Source organism: Equus przewalskii, chromosome 6 (genome assembly GCF_037783145.1).
Source record: "Equus przewalskii isolate Varuska chromosome 6, EquPr2, whole genome shotgun sequence".
In the NCBI taxonomy this organism is placed as follows: domain Eukaryota; kingdom Metazoa; phylum Chordata; class Mammalia; order Perissodactyla; family Equidae; genus Equus; species Equus przewalskii.
In genome coordinates, this window is record NC_091836.1 from 30,531,224 (window position 1) to 30,550,429 (window position 19,206).

General features: G+C 46.4%; 1 protein-coding gene and 1 long non-coding RNA gene across 6 annotated transcripts in view; one reads left to right on the forward strand and one right to left on the reverse strand.

Moving 5' to 3' along the window:
* The window catches only part of UBASH3B (ubiquitin associated and SH3 domain containing B), a 134,512-nt gene that overhangs the window by 98,579 nt on the left and 16,727 nt on the right, over nucleotides 1-19,206 (forward strand). For 4 of the 5 annotated variants that reach the window (XM_008518404.2, XM_070623330.1, XM_070623328.1 and 1 more), the window contains exons 2-9: nucleotides 1,630-1,683; nucleotides 2,426-2,612; nucleotides 3,986-4,184; nucleotides 7,410-7,579; nucleotides 12,005-12,213; nucleotides 16,381-16,513; nucleotides 17,890-18,010; nucleotides 18,635-18,757. In XM_008518404.2, coding sequence (XP_008516626.1) covers nucleotides 1,630-1,683; nucleotides 2,426-2,612; nucleotides 3,986-4,184; nucleotides 7,410-7,579; nucleotides 12,005-12,213; nucleotides 16,381-16,513; nucleotides 17,890-18,010; nucleotides 18,635-18,757 — 1,196 coding nt within the window. Of the gene's footprint in view, nucleotides 1-1,629; nucleotides 1,688-2,425; nucleotides 2,613-3,985; nucleotides 4,185-7,409; nucleotides 7,580-12,004; nucleotides 12,214-16,380; nucleotides 16,514-17,889; nucleotides 18,011-18,634; nucleotides 18,758-19,206 lie in introns of all 5 variants that reach the window. The other variant, XM_070623327.1, reaches the window with a different exon arrangement.
* On the reverse strand, nucleotides 3,303-10,417 carry LOC139083868 (uncharacterized). Its single transcript, XR_011540898.1, has 3 exons — nucleotides 10,251-10,417; nucleotides 8,612-8,785; nucleotides 3,303-4,219 (listed from the first exon to the last, which is right to left on the reverse strand). It is a non-coding gene; the product is annotated as an uncharacterized lncRNA (long non-coding RNA).

Below are 19,206 nucleotides of genomic sequence, written 5' to 3' on the forward strand. Positions count from 1 at the left end.
CATTTCATTGGGGGAAGGGCCTAGAAAGAAAAGAAATTAGATCCTTCATATAAATAGCACATTGTACCACAAATGAGTTTTCCTTTTCCCAATTGTTTTTGAAACAATGGGTCTTTTTTGGGTGAGTTTAATCCTCAGAGATTCTAACCTCTGAAAGACCATGTTTTGTGTTCTTTTGTGGGTCCATGGTTTCTGGAACTGGAAAAAGTAAGATGTGTGGCCTCTGATGGTCTAGTAAGCAGTAAAGGAAACAGGCTGGCAACTCGCAGCAATTAAGCACCTTGTCAGGTGTGGGGATGGTCGGGGGAGTCCCTGTGTGTCCAGCCTTTTCTGCATGAGCTTCTGTTCCGAGGGGTTCAGAGGAGCCTGCCTTGCTTCTCCGTAACTTCATCTTACTGTAAGTAGGTGTGTCTTCTGTAACGTTGTTCTACTTAGCTGTGCAGATTTCTTTATCCTGAGCGTTTGGTCTTTGTGCTAAGATTTTCATGGGGAAAAGGAAGGCGTTTAACCTTGGGCTGTGGAGCCGAGAAACAGAGGCTGACCTTCACTCAGCTGTCACCTTAGCGGGCTGCTCTGAGCGTGTTACTTTACTTCCTTCCACCTGAGTTTCCCCTCATGTAAGTGAAGAAGTTGGGCTCACGGATGACCTCTGAAGTCCCTTCCAATCTGACCCTCTGTGATTCTCACAGCATCAGCCATTCTAATAGCTCCATAGAGGGAGCAGGAAAATGACGGAAGAGTTGTGTTCATCACCAGGAAAAGGATGCTTAGAAAGAGTGTCAGTATAAACTAGAATTCCCTTCCCCCACCTCTCTCCCAACGCCCCTGTATCAGTGTAGTGGAAAGGGACGGGAACAATCATTTGTTGATTACCTCCAGTGTTGCAGGCACTGTTCAAGGCTCCTTATACACAGCTCGCTCTTGGAGACCGGTGTGAAATTTTAGAAGTGCTCTACTTGTGTGCTTGTCCACAGGGCCTCTGCTGTAACCGTCCTATGATGCTGCCCCACCACCAGTAAGGCTCGGAGTTGTTTTTCCAGCCGTGGGAGTGAGAACATCACTGCTCTGGCCCTACTCTTTCACCCAGGGCTACCTGTCCCCAAAGATGTCTATAGAATAGCTGGAGATTATGGATCCAGCCTGAGGCTGGTGGTGGCAGTTGGAGGTGGCACTGAATTGATCCAAACCGATGGTCCTTGTGGGCATCTTGCCTCAAGTTTTAATCTCTCAGCACCACTTTGTAACACACTTTGCCAAGGGCTGCAAATAAACGCTCTGTAGGGGATCTGGGTCAGTAAGAGCGAGTGGGTGAAAGGGAAGGGGGAAGAAGCAAGACGTGGCAACCTTTCGGGAAGCGAAAATAAAACTAATGTGGAAGCTGCTGAAAATAGACTGCATGAGCTGTCGGGCTGCATGCAAATCCAATGCCAATGACATGGAAATTAATTACAAGTCCTAACTTCCATGTGCCTTGCTGTGACCCTTGGGGGGAAGTCCTGCTGCAGGTGTCTCCCCACCATGGAGGAGATTTGATGTCGCTTACTTCACACTCAGCTCTCGCCACTGCAGGGAGAAAAGCTGATAGGAGGCTAAAAATACTAACAATAGAAATTTGATTTCTTCTTCCAGACAAAAAGCCTTGGCATCCACAGGAGGAAGAAGTGTTCAGGCAGCATGTGACTGGTTGGTATGAAATAAATAAATTGAGGAAATAGCATATAATTAACTCTAAGTGTATGTGGATGAGCAGGGATGTGCAGCCTTTCTCTAATGGACCCTTCCAGGGGGGAGATGAGCCAAAAGACCTTGTGACAACCCATTTATCAAGCTGATTGCCTCTGCCCTGGCCCCAAGGCATGCTTCTCCTCAAGCTGTTAAAGAAATTCAAAGTATTTTCAAGACAGAGCCCCTATCACAATATCCGCCCCGCTCCAGTCACTTAAAGATACACTTTAGGTGTGTGGATGCTGGGCAATTCAACTTAGAAAAATTCCTGCTTACCTTCCAGAATATGGCTATGCAGGGCAGACACTGCAAGACGACCCTCCCAAAGCTTCCTTTGTCTTTGGAGGCACATGGATTTAATCATAGACTGAACTAAAGAGACAGGCCAGGTTGGAACTGTACTGGTGGACTGGAAAAGGATTTGGGGTTTATCTGAGAATGCTTTCTGGAAGGCGAATTTAGGATTTTTTTAGGGAGCTGTGGGCCCTGGGTACAATGTGACAGACAGGAGAAGAGAAGTTGGTATTCTGAGAGTTGGTTATAAGGGGTGAGCTTTGAGGGGTATATTTTTAAAGCACAAAAATGAAAACCTTTCCCCTTGTAGTACCCAGGATGTGGAACATATGGAGGGTGGATCTATCTCTTCCTTCCCTTCCATTATTCTGAAGCAAGGCTTGCTTGGCTCTCACCTCTCTTACAGGTTATTCTCCCACGTCGGTGATCCCTTCCTGGATGACCCTCTGCCCCGGGAGTACGTCCTCTACCTCCGCCCCACTGGCCCCTTAGCACAGAAGCTCTCCGACTTTTGGCAACAGTCGAAGCAGATCTGCGGGAAGAACAAGGCACACAACATCTTCCCACACATCACCCTCTGCCAGTTCTTTATGGTAAGCTACAATCCCCTTACCCCCTGCCCGGGGGAGCCTGCCTCCCATAACGCAGCCAGCCCCTTAGGACCTGGAGTCAAAGTCAAGAGCCTCTCAGGAAGCTGGCGGAAATAGTCGTGGGCTGCTAGAGCTGGATGGGCCTTGAAGGAGTCAGTGAGGTCCACAGCTACTCACCCTAGCTCCTTTTTCCAATATCTGCCAAGGCCCAGGAGCACCCCAGGTTTGGTGTAGCTTCGTGATGACTGCTTGCTCCTCAGGACCCTAGGGAAAAGCCTGACCCACTCAGTGACCCATTGGTCTGGCAGCCACAAAGGGAACAGATTCACTAACCTAGCTTCCCCCTTGTCCATTGTCTACCTTTCTACTCTCACAACAAGGGAAGAGTAGAAATTAGAGAGCTGGGAACAAGAGATGTAGTCTACAGACAGGGAAAGCGACTTTAGCCTCGTGGACACTGTCCACAGGTTTTGTCTCATTAGATCTTTCTAGAGACAGCAAAGATACTTTCCACCTGCCATAGTTACCTAGTTAATAGTCCTGGCTGTCACAAAGCTTATTTAATGACTAAATTAAATCCCCCTCACTCTAATAAATATAAATACGTTTCATCTACTTTAGCTCTCTGTGGAGATGGAAAAGAATTGATTTACCCAGATATATTCAAAACTAGGAAGAATGGTAGCACTTTAAGACAATATATATATTTTTTAATATTTTGGGTTGTTTTTTCCAGATTCTCTCTCTTTTTTTTTTCAGGTAAAAATGTGTTCCTAACACCTTCTCCCTTACCATTCACTCTGAAAATTAAAGCGATTATCATTTCCTCTTAGTCATCCCAAAATCTTTCTCAAAAGCATTCAGAGTTGTAGACACACTCATTCTTTCTTCCAGTGTTCTGAAGAGGGTAGGAGGAGGATGTCACAGTTCTCTGAGCCTCATTCTTCCCATCTATCATGGGGGCGGAAGTAGAGTCGAACTTTTGATTGTCTAAGAGGAATAGAAAAGGCGCAGATGATGCAAAACAGTAGAAAACACACAATTTATCCTGGGGCGCTGTATTCTTTCCTGGCATGTTCCTCCGTTCTTCCTTTCTGCTAGACCAGTCCTACTGCATTCCGGCTGGGTTCAGAGGGGCACATCATAGCAGGGAGGGAGGGAAGAGGTGGGCCATTGCCCTAGGTTAATTTAGCAGTTGGATAATCCATTTCCTAATTGGGAGTCTGCAGTTCTTTTTCCTCTTCACAAACAGGAGTATTCATTTAGTAATTACATCCTCAGCCTCCAGGTCTGGACAGAGGATGCCAAATGTTAAGTGTCAGCAGACGTTCATCTCCTCTTGTCTCTGAATGAAGCCTCTTGCTTTCCCCTGACAGTGTGAGGACAGCAAGGTGGACGCCCTGGGGGAAGCCCTGCAGACCACCGTCAGTCGCTGGAAGTGTAAGTTCTCAGCCCCGCTGCCCCTGGAGCTCTATACCTCCTCCAACTTCATCGGCCTCTTCGTGAAGGAAGACAGCGCAGAGGTCCTCAAGAAGTTTGCCGCTGATTTTGCTGCAGAGGCGGCATCCAAAACCGGTGAGCCAACCCAGCTGCCGGGCCAGCCCTGGGGCCTGTGGATCAGAAAGTTGGGAAGGAAGAGGATAGGAAATTATTGTGGAGGAGTGAGATGGAGGCAGGAGCTGGAGGGTCCTGCAGGAATGGGCAGAACATGACAAAGAACACAGCCACTTCCTGCAGCACCCGACACCTCTTTGCTCCATTTAAAAAATATTAAACTATTGTTCTGCTAACCTTGAGAGAGTGTCCAGTGCCTACTCCCTAACGCCCAAGTTGAAGGCACACAAATGACTATTCCCCATTGAACTATAAATATATTCTTTGGTACCACCACCCTCTTCTCCCATTTCAGAATTAAGGAACCTTCCTTTCTTCCTCCCAAACTCCCTCCCATGCAGGCATTTTTATCTGGGTCTCACTCCAAGAGGACCCAGGGCTTTGCTCAGGGGGTAACACAACACAGAGAGTAGAGTGGAACCACTTAGTATCGAGTAGTGATAAAACCCACTGAGCCATTGCCCTTCAACTCACTGAAACCCATTAGACAGACCTCTAAGCCTCAAAGGCTGTCCAAAAATGCCACCCATACAAGATGGCTCCTGCTCTTTTCACGGCAGCTCTTAGTTCAAGCAACTGAGAATTCCCATCAAAGGAATTAGCTTAAAGGGATGCTCAGGACGTGTGCTGACTTAGGGGGAAGGCATGGAGAGAGGACAAGAGGGAGACGTGTGCCAAGCATCCCCTGTCTGACTCCAGGTGCACACAAGCTCTCTGAGCTGAGCAAGAGCCTTACCTGCAGTGGGACAGACAGACAGTGGGGTGGGGGAGTCTCTATTGGCTCCCTTAAGAATGAAGTCACAATCTGCAGGTATTTATTGGGCACCTACTATGTGTTTATCCATGAGGAATCCAACAGAGCATAAGAAGTGGTTTCTCCTGGCCAGAGTCACAGTTGGGAATCCCAGTTCAGGCACTGTGTGATCACAGAGCTCTGAGAGGAGAGAGGCCATCACCAGGTGGAGTGGTTCCACCTTCACAGAAGAAAGGAAGCTCACACTGGGACCATGTTGATCCATAGATGGAAGATGGGCCCTGCAGGTGGGCTGGTGGCATAAGCACAGGCAGGAAGGAGCAGGGTGCGTGCGGAGGACAGTGTAGAGGCCATCCTGGCCAGAGCGGAGGGTGTGAGCTGCACAACTGAATCCAAGTGTTGAATGCAAAGCTGGACGGGAGCTTGCCAACTCAACACCATACGGAGCACCAGAGAGGGGGAAGACCTGAGTAAAGCAGCATGGTTTGATTATTGGTCTCCTGACCTGTGGCCTGTACCTCACCTGCCATTATTCCTTGCTGCTGTTTTCATCCCTGACTTGGTCCTTTTGCTCCATGTTCCTCTTCTCCAGAAAAGCCCCAAATAGGGCTCCAGACTCTAGGAAAAGTGTGTTGAGGGCTCAGCACCACTGAGCAGGGTCACAGCAAGGTCTCTACTCTCAGAGGAACTCTGGGTCCTTAAGATACCTCCTCTACTTCAGGACTGGGGCCTCCTTAGACCCCTTCCCTGGGCACGCCTCTTCCCCCAGGACTGGTCTCTGCTTTCTGACTTTGGTGGAGCTTGCCATTTCACAGGAGCTTAATATTTCACAAAAATGGCATAATAAAGAGGCACATTATTTCCTGTTCCTATCCCTCTACCTCAGAGAAATGGCTCTTTTTCATCCCACAGTAGCTATTGTCAATACCACTAAAAGTCCCACAAGGACCAAAACTAATGTTGTAGCCACAAAACCAAAATCCTTCACAAATGAGTAAAGCGGGTCTCAGCCAGGACTGCGGCGGGTTCTTACGGCACGTATTGAGTGAGAGGCAGTCAGGCCCTTGCTTGCTTTCTTTGTAAAAAGGGGAGAGCCAGTTCCTCTCTAAGAATCTTTGGCCACTCTCTAAGAGCTCTGCCGGCTCCTTTCTCTGCCCTTGTGTGGCCCCCTGGTGGTGACTTGGAGAACTGGGTGGCCCTGCCCAGTGTAGGTGGCCCAGCTCTTGGAACCTAAAAGCAGGCCACCATGTCTTTGTCCTAGAACTTCTGCCTTGGTATTCTAGAGTTTTTTCTGTCAGCAAGTAGATTTAGTGTCATCCTCCATCCTAGATGGTTTAAGGAGATTCATTCACGTGTATTCATTCGTTTGACTAGTACAAAAGCCTGTAGTGTGCTGAGCACTGAGGCTGCCTTGTGAACAAGACACATAGCCTGTGCCTCATGGGGCGTGTACCAAAGAAATGCAATGCAGTATAACAGAAAAAGTGCTCAAAACCAGATTCAGCTTCTCCCTCTATCTCTGTGACTTGAGCAAGCCCCTTAATTTCTCACATTCCCTCAAGTCCCTCTAGTCGCATCTTTTTCAGTGTCCTAGCTTGGACAGTAGATTTCTCTCCCCCATTTAAACATGTGCAAAAGAGAGAGAAAAGCCATTGCCTCGTGTAGGTAGGTTGGTTTGGTTTATTTTTTAGAGTGTTTAGAATAACAGTCTGTGTATTTTAAACCAGTGGTTCTCAACTGGGGCAATTTTGCCCCCTGGGGACATTTGGCAATATCTGGAGTCATTTTTGGTTGTCCCAACTTGGGGGGGGCCGCTACTGGCATCTAGTGGGTAGGGGCCAGGGATGCAGCTAAGGACCCTAGAAGGCACAGGACAGCCCCCACAACAAAGGATTATTTGACCCAATGCTGTTGAGAGACCTGGTATTAAACGTTGAAAATATTCTATCTTTTTCCATTGTTTTTCCATCAGAGCCACCCAGAAGCTAAGAGGCTTGATTGCAAAACAAAGGCAATATAGCTTGGGGAGTCACGGGATAATAAAATTTGCTCTTTATTTCTATGTAAATTAGTTCATTCCTTTAGGTCTCAGTTTCCTCATCTGAACGGTGGGGCTGGTGATAATCAGTTGGAATTGTGAGGAGGAGCCAACCAAAATGATTACCTCTCAGCTGATCCATAGCTCCTACAGAAAAGCCAGATGTGTGGCTCTTGATCTGTCAAGTTGTGGGTTAATTCAGGATTTGTTATCCCTCCTCCCTTATTCTGCTGTTGTGAAGGAAGGAAACAGCTCTTGTCTAATGGAGGGACTCCCTCCTTTGTTATTTGGGAAGCTGAATGTATGAGGGCACCTTTCTATGTTCTTCCTTAAGTCTCCACTATTGCTATGATTACCACATTCTAATAACTGACCGTTTGCTTTCTTTTTCCAGAAGTACATGTGGAACCTCATAAGAAGCAGCTGCATGTGACCCTGGCTTACCACTTCCAAGCTAGCCACCTACCCACCCTGGAGAAACTAGCCCAGAATATTGATGTGAAACTAGGGTGTGACTGGGTGGCTACCATATTCTCTCGGGACATCCGATTTGCTAACCATGAGGTAATGTGTCACTGTGGCTCCTGATTCTACCAGAGGTGCAGGGGTGCAATCAGAACCAGGAGTGCTTGCTGCTTGCTGCTGCGAGGAGTTGGGTACCAAAGGAAGGCAATGAAGCAGGCACCAGACCCGGAGTCAGCTGGCCCGGGATTTTGTCCAGGTGCTGTCTGACTCACTGGGAAGCTTTGAGCTTGCATCACTTCTCTCTGGGTGCCAAGTGGCCCATCTGTGTAATATCCCCATTGTTCTGTCTGCCCTGCCAACCTTACTGGAATGATATAGAAATGAAGTGGGAGAATAGATAAAATATGTTGGAAGAATTTTAAATATTATGTCAGTTCATGGTATTAATAGATAGACGACATCATCCTGATCTTAGGTGAGGAGGAGAACCCATAAATACAAAAAAAATCTGTAAACAGATAATCAATAGATATTTGATGAGTATCTATGGCAGGCAAGGCACCATGGAATGTACCAGAATTTTAAAATGTGGACTTGTCCTCAAGGAGCTTTGAGTCCAGCAGAGGGGAGAGAACAGACACACATGAAGTGAAAGCACAGACCAAACGTCGTGAGAGTTTGTGTACATCACGTGGGAAGCATGACGGGACAATGGAATCCCAGTGCAGGCAGAAGGATTGGCACCATCCTAGCATCCTTCTTCTGAGGGCATCGACATTGCTTTCTAGGACTGGCATGTGCCATCCCTGAAGAGCAATATTGTCGTTTTTTCCCTGAAGAAGACGCTGAGACAGAAAGAGATGAAGTGGCTGGTTCAAAGCTAAATAGCAGTTTAGGACCAGAGCTGAAGCCAGAACCCAGGGATTCTGACCAACAAAGATGGGCAAGTCATCTAAAAAGACCACATTGTTTGATGAAAAAGTTGCCGTCCAGTTTAACTACATTTATGAAACAGTTCTTATATTTGTTACCCAATTTTTCAGCAGCAAAAGAACTGATATTTGTGTTAATTTACATAGCCTTTTAACATCTCTTTTAGATATTTTTTTAAGTATGAAAAACAGTTAGAACCTCAGGGTCTAGAGTAGGCGACCTCATTATGTTTTTGGAAGTGCTGGGAAGAGCTGACCCATGAACCCCAGGTCCAGGCCTGGGCATGGGCCTGTGAGGGTCAGGAACATGCAGTGCTGTCTGACTGCTGATGGGAATGTCGTGTCCTCCTTCCGAGTCATTTGATGCAAGTTTCTGTAAAGACACAACAAGGAGACTGGGCTTGATCTTACTTAAGAATTCTGACATCTCTTGGAATTGCTTAGGGCGAGCCCTAAATATAACAAGAGAGGTGTGGCCAACTGGACTCCTTCTGAGGGCAAAGAAAAAAAAGTCACGTTCATGCAGATGGACTGTGAGAAGTCACCTTTCTAAGAGAAGGAAGGTGGCAATGGAATTTTACAAGGAATATCTTCTAATCAACACTGCCCTCCAGTTAACTCAAAGGGTAATTGCTTTTCTGCCTGACCCACATTCTGCTCAACTGGCACCAAGGGAAAGAGGCAGCAAGGCCCACATGAATTATTTTCTAAAAATACCTTGGCCTCTTTTATCTCTTATTTGTAAAAGCTCATTTATTACTGTTCTTTCTGATAAAGTTCTCCCTCCGAGGTCATTTGGCTTCACCTGAGCCCTCCTGCATATGTAAACTCTTCCTGCCTCCTTCGTCTGTCCTCAGGAGGCAGGTGTGATTGATTGTCCCAGGGAGGTAACAGATGTCCAGAGAGGCAAAGTGGTTTAGGCAAGGACACTCAGCAAGTGATGCTTAGGAAGACTCCTAGGTCTCATCCCTCTGCTGTTCAGATTCTCACTTGATCCCAGCTTGCAAATGCCTCCTTGTAATTCACGTAGTTTCTTCCACATTGGTGATTACATTGGGCCATGCCAGTTTGATATGCCGAGCAATAGAAATCTGGAGGAAGGACAGAGCTATACAAAAAGTATAAATTCTGGAGTCTAGCACTCATGGCTTCAAATCCTGGCTCCATCACTCTAGCAGTTGTTAGATTTGCTTCTACAACTTCTATGACTCTCCAGTCCTTAGTTTTCTCATGTGTAAAATGGTGCTAATATTTCGCTGGACTGTTGTGAGGACGAAGAGGATGTATGGAGAGGCCCTAACATAATACCCAGCACAGAGCGGGGGCAACAACAGCAAAAACTGCTGCTGCTATTATTGTTACTAAGAGTAAAAAGGGCTTCAAACCATGAGGTTCAATTCCTAGAATCCCACAGGGCTCTGACTACCCCTTCTCAAGACGTCAGTCAGCAAACTCTGAGTTTAGTCCCCTTATGGGGGCAGAAAGGAGGGGAAGGGAGAAAAACATACATGAGATAGACTCAAGAATTCTGACAAGTAGATGCTAAATGTAAAACAAAAGAGTAAGTATCACATAGGACAAATCTAGGCGTGTGTCCTGATGTCTCTCAAACTTAGGCTGACTTTGGCCTGTGCTTTCAGTGAGTGGAAAAGGGCTCTGGGGACATGGGCACCACTTAGAATTCAAGATTTGCTGCAATACCTTACCTCTTGTATTGCTTATTCAATAAATCAAAGCTACTTATTGTCCAACCACTCTCTACCCAGGTCATATTGTCTCCTCCCCTCCTTTGCTGTGCCTCGATTTCCCTGGAGATAACCTAGAGACGGAATACTCACCCCCTGAGCGATAGGAGGAATGAGTTCTTCTCTCAAGTCGCTTGCAGTTTCTCAGAGGAAAGGCACTACCGGGCCAGAGGCGTTATGAGCCGAAACTGTGCTGTGCTTGAGCATCTGAGGAGCACGAGTGTAGGCTTGTTTGCCTCATGACTCGCTGCCTCTCCACCCTGTTCCAGGAAAAAGCATCTTCCTTTTAGTGAATCATCGCAAACCTAGCTTTGAGATTTAAGAGAGTTCTTGTGAATATTTTGTTTTCTTTAAGCTGTTTTAACAAACCAGCAGAAAACCTTCCTGGTTGGTTTGGAAAAGTGGTTTGAATGTGTCTGTGGCAGAGGAATTGGGAGGCGATCAGAAGAGAGGAAGGTCTAGAGTTGAAAGATGCTGGAGTCAGAATGAGGGAAAGACATGGGTACCCTAAATAAAAGGAAAATCAGAACTCCAGGGGTGCAATCAAGTTCTGTGCGTTATCACTTTCATTCTCTGAGATAAATCACATTTTGACTGGCTCCTTTCATTAGAGACTTCCAGAAAGAAATCCCTTCTTTAATACATGTTCTGATGTGTCACCTTGACACCAATGAGCTGATTAGCGCACAAGCCTACCCTGCACGGGGGTCCAGGGGTCAGGGTCAGCTAGAAGGAAAGACACCACCTGGAAAGTCAGAGGTCACGATTCAGTAGAAATAATGACGTCCCTTCTGCGTACAAGGCTCTGACCTAAGGAGTTTTCTTAGATTGTCTCATTGAACTTTTGTAGTCCAGCTATTATTTCACAGGTGAGAAAACTGAGGCCAAAGTTAAAATCTGAAAGTGGGAACCAGAATATTTCATCTACCACTCATAGTTTTGGGACCGTAGGAAAAGCTGTGAAAGCCTCTCAATCTTTGTGTCCCTTGTGAAACAAACAGGACAGGAAATATTTTCCTTACTTTGAAGGTCTCCTGCTGTTAATTAAAAAAATAGTAAAATAAGTGTTTTCTAAAGTACCTTCATGCCTATGCCTGTGATGTTCATATATACCAGGAAAGGAGGGAAAAAATGGAATAAATCAGCCAAGTGGCATGGCCTACGGTTGGCCCTGGGGGCTTTTTCTGAGCCCAAAGATGGAACACGTGGTCTCCATCTGTTTGCTTATGAAAGCTGGTTATGCAGACATATGCACTGATGGCTATGGAAGATAGTTTTCTTTCAGGGTCTTTGTTAAAAACGTGGGTTTAAAGAAAGCTCCTTGAAGGCAGGGACCTGTCTTGTTTAAGCAGCTTAGTTACATAGAAAGAGAAATACTTAATTTCCAAACCCTTCCTATGGAAGAGTCTCTCCATCTGGCCCATCTGTAAGACCCATATGGAAGCCCCACTCTCCATGAGCTGGGTTTCAAGTGTCTATTATGGTGCCTCTCCCAGCAGGTGGAGCAGGGGAAGCTAGGTCCAACCCCATTTGTATAGCAGTTGACTGGAGAGCCTATGAGCTTGTAGATGAATTTCTAAAAACCATATCTGAATCCTGATGGGAAGCAAAGACATGCCTGAAAGAAAGTCTGGAACCATCAGTAGCACCAGGCCCCCACCCACAATACTCTGAAAAAAGAAGAAATGTTTTCTGATCTGAATCCAAATCTGCTCGGAGCCTGCAGACCCCAAGGGTACCTGTAAATGTCAACATCTGGACAAAGCAGAACCCACAGACATGCCCTGGAGGCACTCAGAAGAAGGGGTCAGATGTGGGCCTCGCTCATCTTTCTCTTCCTTGTTCAGACATTACAGGTGATCTACCCTTACACCCCACAAAATGATGATGAGCTGGAGCTGGTCCCTGGGGACTTCATCTTCATGTCTCCCATGGAGCAGACCAGCACCAGCGAGGGCTGGATCTATGGCACATCCTTAACTACTGGCTGTTCGGGACTCCTGCCCGAGAACTACATTACCAAGGCTGACGAATGCAGCACCTGGATCTTTCATGGGTGAGCAGACTCAATGTTGTTTGCCTGCTGCTTTTCGAAGAGCATTGCACTTGCAGATTTCGAGGAGGTGGCAGGGAAATGGACTTGATCCTGGACACACAGGGCAGCAGTAACAGTAAATGGAATCTGTGTGGAAGAAAGCTCTATTGGTTTTAGACTTTCAGGAAAGGGCTGACTTGGGGCATGGGAAAAATGAAAGATGGATTGCTCTGCTCCGCTCTGCCTGCCGCATTTGATGTAACTGTCTGTCTGAGTTCCTGATCGGAGATTAAACTGAGGCTGCTTTGGGGTCCATCTCTTCTGGCTGAAGTGTGGGTCGTCCCAGGGCTGAGTCTTCACGGCTGTCAGGATTCTGTCCACTTTGTCCTGGGTCATTGCTCAGAGTGGTGTGACTCTGCAGGGCAGCTGGCAGATTCCCACTATGCCAGCCAGACCAGTAGTAAAAGGATTTGCAAGAGTCAGGAGACCTAACTGTACCCCTCACTTGTTAGGTGACCCTGTGCAAGTCCTCAGACTTGGCACATGAATGCCTAGACGACAGAGACTGTGTCTAAGGAAATGGGCGACTGCCAGAACCTAAAAAAGGCACATGACTACCCAGTCTTCTTTAGCATGATAACTTCCACCAATGGGTCACTACTGTTTTGCCCCCACACCAAATTGGCCCATGTTGAGAGTGGCCTGTGTTGTATGCCCAGCTTTGTCCCACTGGATAAAATAGGAGTAAAGCCACCTTCTCTTTCTTAATCTGAAAAGCTCAGAGCCAGCCAGCGCTTCCCTGGTGCACTCGGGCATCTCGCCAGGGTGTGCATGCTGGTTTGTTTTTCCTCCCTCTTGTTCTTGCCATGTGCCAACGTGGCTGAGAGCCGGAAGCTCTGAGCACCAGCTGCATGGTGTCTAACATTGTTATTACCGCCATAAAAGAGAGGCAGAGAGGGGCAATTGCAGTGAGTTTTTTGCCTGGAGGGAGAAAAGAAAAGAAGTTTCCCTGGTTATCAGCAAGCAGACAAATCACAAACCCAACGATAGGAAAGAACTCCTTCTTCCTTAATTAATAACCCCTGCCCTGCAACCCCTGCCCTTCCTTCCAGTCCACCCCCCGCCCCCACCCCATGAACATCCAGCATTTTGGGGCACAAATTGGAAGGTCAAAGCTGCCTCATTTCCCCCAAACAGTTGCTATTTCGGAAATGTTTCTGAACATCAAAATAAATAAGTTAGGTTTCCAAAGTCACTATTTTATCCCCATAAAAACAAGTGAAGCATAACATACATGAGTAAACTGAGAACTAAAAGATTATTTGTCTGAAGATGCACAGCTCCCAGATCACTTTCTTAAAAGCAAGGCTCCATGTGGGAGAAGAGCGTGTGGGAAGCCCTGCTGACCCACTTCAGATCGCTCCATCCAGAGCCACTCTCGCCCAGATTAGAGCTCAGGCTGAAACACGGATGAGCCTCAGGGACTTCGGTCCGTGGATCACAGAGAGCTCTGTGTGTCATCCCGTTTTATTCTGAGAGATTACTTGTGAGTTATTTCCCTGGGAACCACGTCTGAAATTAAACTATCAGCTTCCACAGCCAACCCTGCTGAGAGTGGGGAACTACTAAGGTTAGGTGTTAGGACATTGTAATTAAGAATTCGAGTTTTTATTTCAATAGTCTTGGATTTAAATCCTAACTCTCCCACTTACCAGCTGTGTGACCTTGGCTAAGTTACATTACCACTCTGAACCTGTTTGCTAATCTATAAAATGTAGATAATAATTGTACTTTCTTCACAGGGGTGTTGTGAAGACTGCAATAAGGGACTTAGCTTTCCATGGATCAGTACCATGTATATAACAGCACTGAATCTAAAAGAGCCATTAGCTTTATGATTTTTCTTTTCTTTCTAACTCGTGTTTTCTAGTCCTTTCTTATATGCCTGTCAAGTCAAATGTCTCTTCCACAAAAGTGATCCTATAGAAGACTTGTACTTTCCTACTTAACCCCAGAGGTGGAAATGACTCAGCAGGCAGAGCCCAGCTCACCCCTAACCACAGTTAGCCTCAAGGACGTAAAAGCACAGCCCCTGCTCACGCAGGACCTGGCTGACTTGATGGAAAGTTGCTGATTCAAGCAACAAGTAGGGACTGGGGACCGCTGACCCTTCCCAACCCTTCCTACCCTGCCCTCCGTTCTCTGAGTCTCTCCTAAAGAAATATTTCCTATCACCCTTACTAGGGCATCTTGCCTGGTTCTGAGTATCCCTAGATATTTGTCAATTGTCGAAGCCCATTATGTCCTCTGGATTGGGCTGGCCAGTCCCTCTGGGTTTACCCACAGGCCTATGTGTCCAAGGGAGGTCCCGGCATCTCCCCAGTGCTGGAGAAGATGTTCTGGGTGTCAGGTTCCGCTTCCTCCCTTCGCTGCTTTCAACATAAAGCATCTGACTATTGTCTGACTGGAACTGACAGCCCCAACTGTCTCAGAGTGAGTCAGGGCCTTTGATTATAACAGCAGTTAAGAAGAGAAGGAGGTCGGCATTCTCCTTGCCAGCTGAGCTGAAGGGGAGAGAGGATTCTATCCATGTCTTCACAGCTGTAATAAAGTAAAGAAATTAAGGGACATGTACAAGCAAGACTTGAGGATGATTCCACATATCCAGACATTTCAGGCCCCGAAGCTTTGATGAATTAGACAGTGAAACTGAATTTTCTTTAACTGTGTGGTGTTTGGGAGGATCTCGGTTGAAATCAAGGAGAAGAGACTGTCTCTTAGACTGTGTGAATGGCACGAGATTTCCTTGGTCTACAGTTGCTTAAGTTTTACCATAATAGCTCACATTGGCTGCACGCCACACGTACTGATGCTGCTTCGTTAAAGTGCAGGTTCCTGGACACCCCAGACCTGCTGAATCGCAGTCTGTGAGGAGTGGGGCCCAGGCATGTGCATTTCTTAAAACTTCCCCAGTGGTTCTGACACGCACAGAAGCTGAAACATCACAGGGTCTGAGGCTTCTGGACCTTTGTGTATCAGTAGGATGAGTCTATTGACAGTCAAAAAAAGGATACTTCAGAGAGAAAAAGGGGGGCTAAAATTATTATAATCATAGTTTTTTGAAAAATTTTTTACTAACAACCAGTTTGTTTTATTATATTGGTGAATATAAAAAGTTCTTTTCAAAAATAAGATTCTAAGGATAATACTGTGTTAAAAATAAATAATCCAGAACAGATGTAAAACTGAACAGATTGCTGGGTAAACAGGTACAAACCAGGACTAGGCTGGGCAAACCGGGATGTATGGCTACCCTGGTTGTAAAGAAGCAAGAAATCGAAAATTTAAATGCTTTGCCTTGACACAGCCCAGTGATGCAGAAGGAGATTTGCCTAACAACCATATTTAAATTGCAATGTTTATTAGATAAAGCTTTTTGGCGGCCTTCTTAATCAAAATAATTTAAACCTGCCATGATTTGCTGCCTCCCTTTCACAAGACCTCTTTTGGGCTTCTGTAGTTACAGTGTTACACCCAGAAATGAGAGTTCTTGGCTCACAGCTCTGTGCCTCTGGTGAGAATGGTCTCTTTTGAAATAACTGTATTTAACCATCTTGTTCGGGGTATTGTTGAGGTGGGGAGAGGGGTTTGGAGGCTGAAGAAGATAGAATAGAGGATAATGGCCATAAGGTTTCCTTGACCAATAGGAGCCACAGGCAAAGTGGTGGAGATAGTAAAAATCCTCTAATTTGTCAGTTCAGATGGAAACCACTATGGAAAAGATTAAAGGCAACAAAGATTGTTTATTTCTTTTGAACAAGAAAAATAGCTGGAAACAATGGTACAAAATTGATACCTCATTATTCTTTCACATGTCTTTGGTGCCAGCCATGCCTGCGGCATCCTAATAAGCACAAAATCATGGGCCCTATCCCTTCCCAGAGGGATGAATGCATCTGTTCCAAGTACGGAAATCCATCTGCCCCTAATTTATTAACTGTAAGACTTCAGTCTGTATAAAACAAGATGTTCCTTCATAGGAATGGGGTGCCCCCTGCTCCGCTTTCCTAACCACTGCACCGCCCAGAGAGTGTTTCCTGCTAATTCCACACTCCTGTTGAGCCCAACGATGAGGTGCTGATGACTCCTGGCCAAAGCAGTTAACATCTTTCTTACCTTCCTCTGCAGTTCTTACTCGATCTTGAATACATCATCTTCCAATGCTCTGTCATTTGGTGATGGCATATTGGAGAGGCGACAGTATGAGGACCAGGGCCTGGGGGAGCCAACTCCCCTGACTATCATCTGCCAGCCCACGCAGGTAAGGCTGACTGTCGGGGTCACATCCTCAGCTCTACTCAGTGATCCACCTAGCACCCGTTTACTAAGCATGAGGGCTCCCCCTTGCTGCCCTGAAGGGTCCTCAATCTCTTGGGGAGAAAGGGCAGAAGATTATAAATGATATACAAAAATTCAAGCCTAGGAAGTGGCAGATGGGTGGTACTGAAAATGACTACCAGCATCTGGGTCTAGGTTGGTAAGGAAGGCTGTTCTGCAGAGAGGAGGACATGTTATCTGTAAAGCAATAATAGTTGTATCTACTTTGTAGGCTGTTGTGAAGATTAAAGGAAATAATAAGAATAAGGTTCTTAGCACAGTACCTGGCACATGATGAGTGCTCCATGTATGTTAGAGTGCTCAGTGTATGCCAGCAAGTGTGCAGAATGGAGGATTGGGGAGAGAGGTTTTGAACAACATAGACAAAGGCAAGCTGAAAGTTCAAGCATGTTGAGGATCAAGATTCTAGATCACATTCGCTGGAGCCCAGGGCTTGAATTAGGGGAACAGTAGGAGAAGAGATGGGAAAGACCAGGCCACCATCCCACATGTTGACCTCGTCGGGGCAACTGGAAGCAAATGTGAAGTGCTGGCCAACGTGAAGCTGGCAGCCCTAAGGAAACTGGGAATAGCTGACTCTACCAAAAAGAAGGACCCACGTCTGTAAAGATCCACCCAGCATTTACAGAAACCAAAGTCGTTTGGACATACCCTTCAGCAGACTTGCCTATTTCATCACCCAGAGGTAGCACTTGTCCTCCCTGAACCATTTCTGGGAACACCAACATGCATGTGGTCAGACAGTAGAGCCTAAATGTGATGAGAATAGGTGAAGCAGGCCCTCATGCTGGAGGAGACCATTGGACCCTGTGGTCTAACCACCACATGTTAGAAATGAGGCAGACACATTGGTGACAGTAAAAGTCCTTGCTCCCTGAAGAAGTTGACAAAGCATCTCTTTAGGGGAGGAAGCTGTCCCATCAGATGGCTATCTCTATATAAGGCCAGTTGTACCTCTGAGCTGTAACTCAAGCGACCTTCATGTTTTAGTACTGGCCAAATGCTACTCTTACTAACAACAGCAGCAGCAGTGACAATACCATTTTCATAACCCTTCTTCTTTTGCAAAGCACCTGCACTTCATCTCATCTGATCTCAAAATTACTGGTGAAGTCTGTAGGATGAGTCTTACTATCCACATTTTACAGATAGGCCAAGCTAAATCCAAGGTAGTTAAGGGGCTTATCCAAGTCACGCATTGGCAGAACTTGTTCTAGAGCTAGCTCACCTGGCCCCTGGCCCCGGGACATGTCTAGTTTCTCATGTGTTTCTCCCCTAATAGCTTTTCTCTCTCTGCAGGCTCTGAGAGTCAATAGCCAGCCTGGCCCTCAAAAGAGATGCCTCTTTGTGTGTCGGCACGGTGAGAGGATGGATGTTGTGTTTGGGAAGTACTGGCTATCCCAGTGCTTTGATGCCAAAGGTGAGTAGTTGGTTGCCTGCTCAGCACTGGCATATTTATCATGGCCTCTAGGGGGCACAGTCAAGCTACATTTATCTAGATGGAGTCATCTGCGGTTGCATGTGCTATAGGAAATGCCTGTAATCTGTTGCATCTAAGTCCTTCCTGATGCCTGCAGTGTTAGGGAAGAGATAAGTGTCCTTGTCCCCATTCTATAAACTGGGACACCAAGGACTAAAGAAGGCAGATGTCTTGCCCACGGTCATATGGCAAAGTCAGAGGCAGAGACAGGTGTCCCGATTCCATGGCCAGAGTTCCCTCCATTAAATCACCCTGGCTCATTGTGGTTCCATTTTCATTTGAGTGGCATATTTAAGACAGGGAGGCTTCCATATCAGATAATCTGATTTCGAGTGTCTGGTTATTACTGTCACTTAAAAACTATCTCTTGTCATTTTTGTAAATAGAATGGAAGAGTGGATTCCAAGAGACTCTACCAAATGGAGAGTGTCAGCCTGAATATTTTCTAGAGAACTCAATTCGGTCTCTGGCCAAAAAGGAATGGGAGTGGGTTTGCTGTCAGGATCAGCTGTGGAAGTCCTGAGGAAACAACTCATGTAGCCTTTGTTGGACTTTTTTTTCCAGGCCGCTACATACGCACCAACCTGAACATGCCTCACAGTTTACCTCAGCGAAGCGGTGGTTTCCGGGATTATGAGAAAGATGCTCCAATCACCGTGTTTGGATGCATGCAAGCAAGACTAGTGGGTAAGTGTTGCGAGTGACTGTACAGCCTTTCCTGGCTACTTCTTCCAAAGACTGGCTCCAGTGGCTATGCCAGGACACTTCCTAGGGATTTCTATGACTTTCCTACAAGGAGTATATTTCCTCAACTCAAAAGGAATTTTATATAATCATTAAGTTCAGGACACTGTGCTTCGCACTGCATTGGTTTACCAAAATGAACAAGGTGCGATCCCTATTGAGGGGCGTATGGTCCAGTGATGGGGCAAGGTCAGGCTTGGTGTGGCAGGCAGGTCAGCTTCTAGCGCCAGGGTGAGGAGGGAACCCTGGAGCAGCTGAATGTATAGAGGCCAAGTGATCCTTTGAAGAGGCTTAGTTCTTTGCAGGGCTATTCTGTACCTGCCATGCAGAACAGCAGCCTTGCTCTGTTCAATCATTTGACACACGCTGATTGACCACTTACTTTGTGCAAG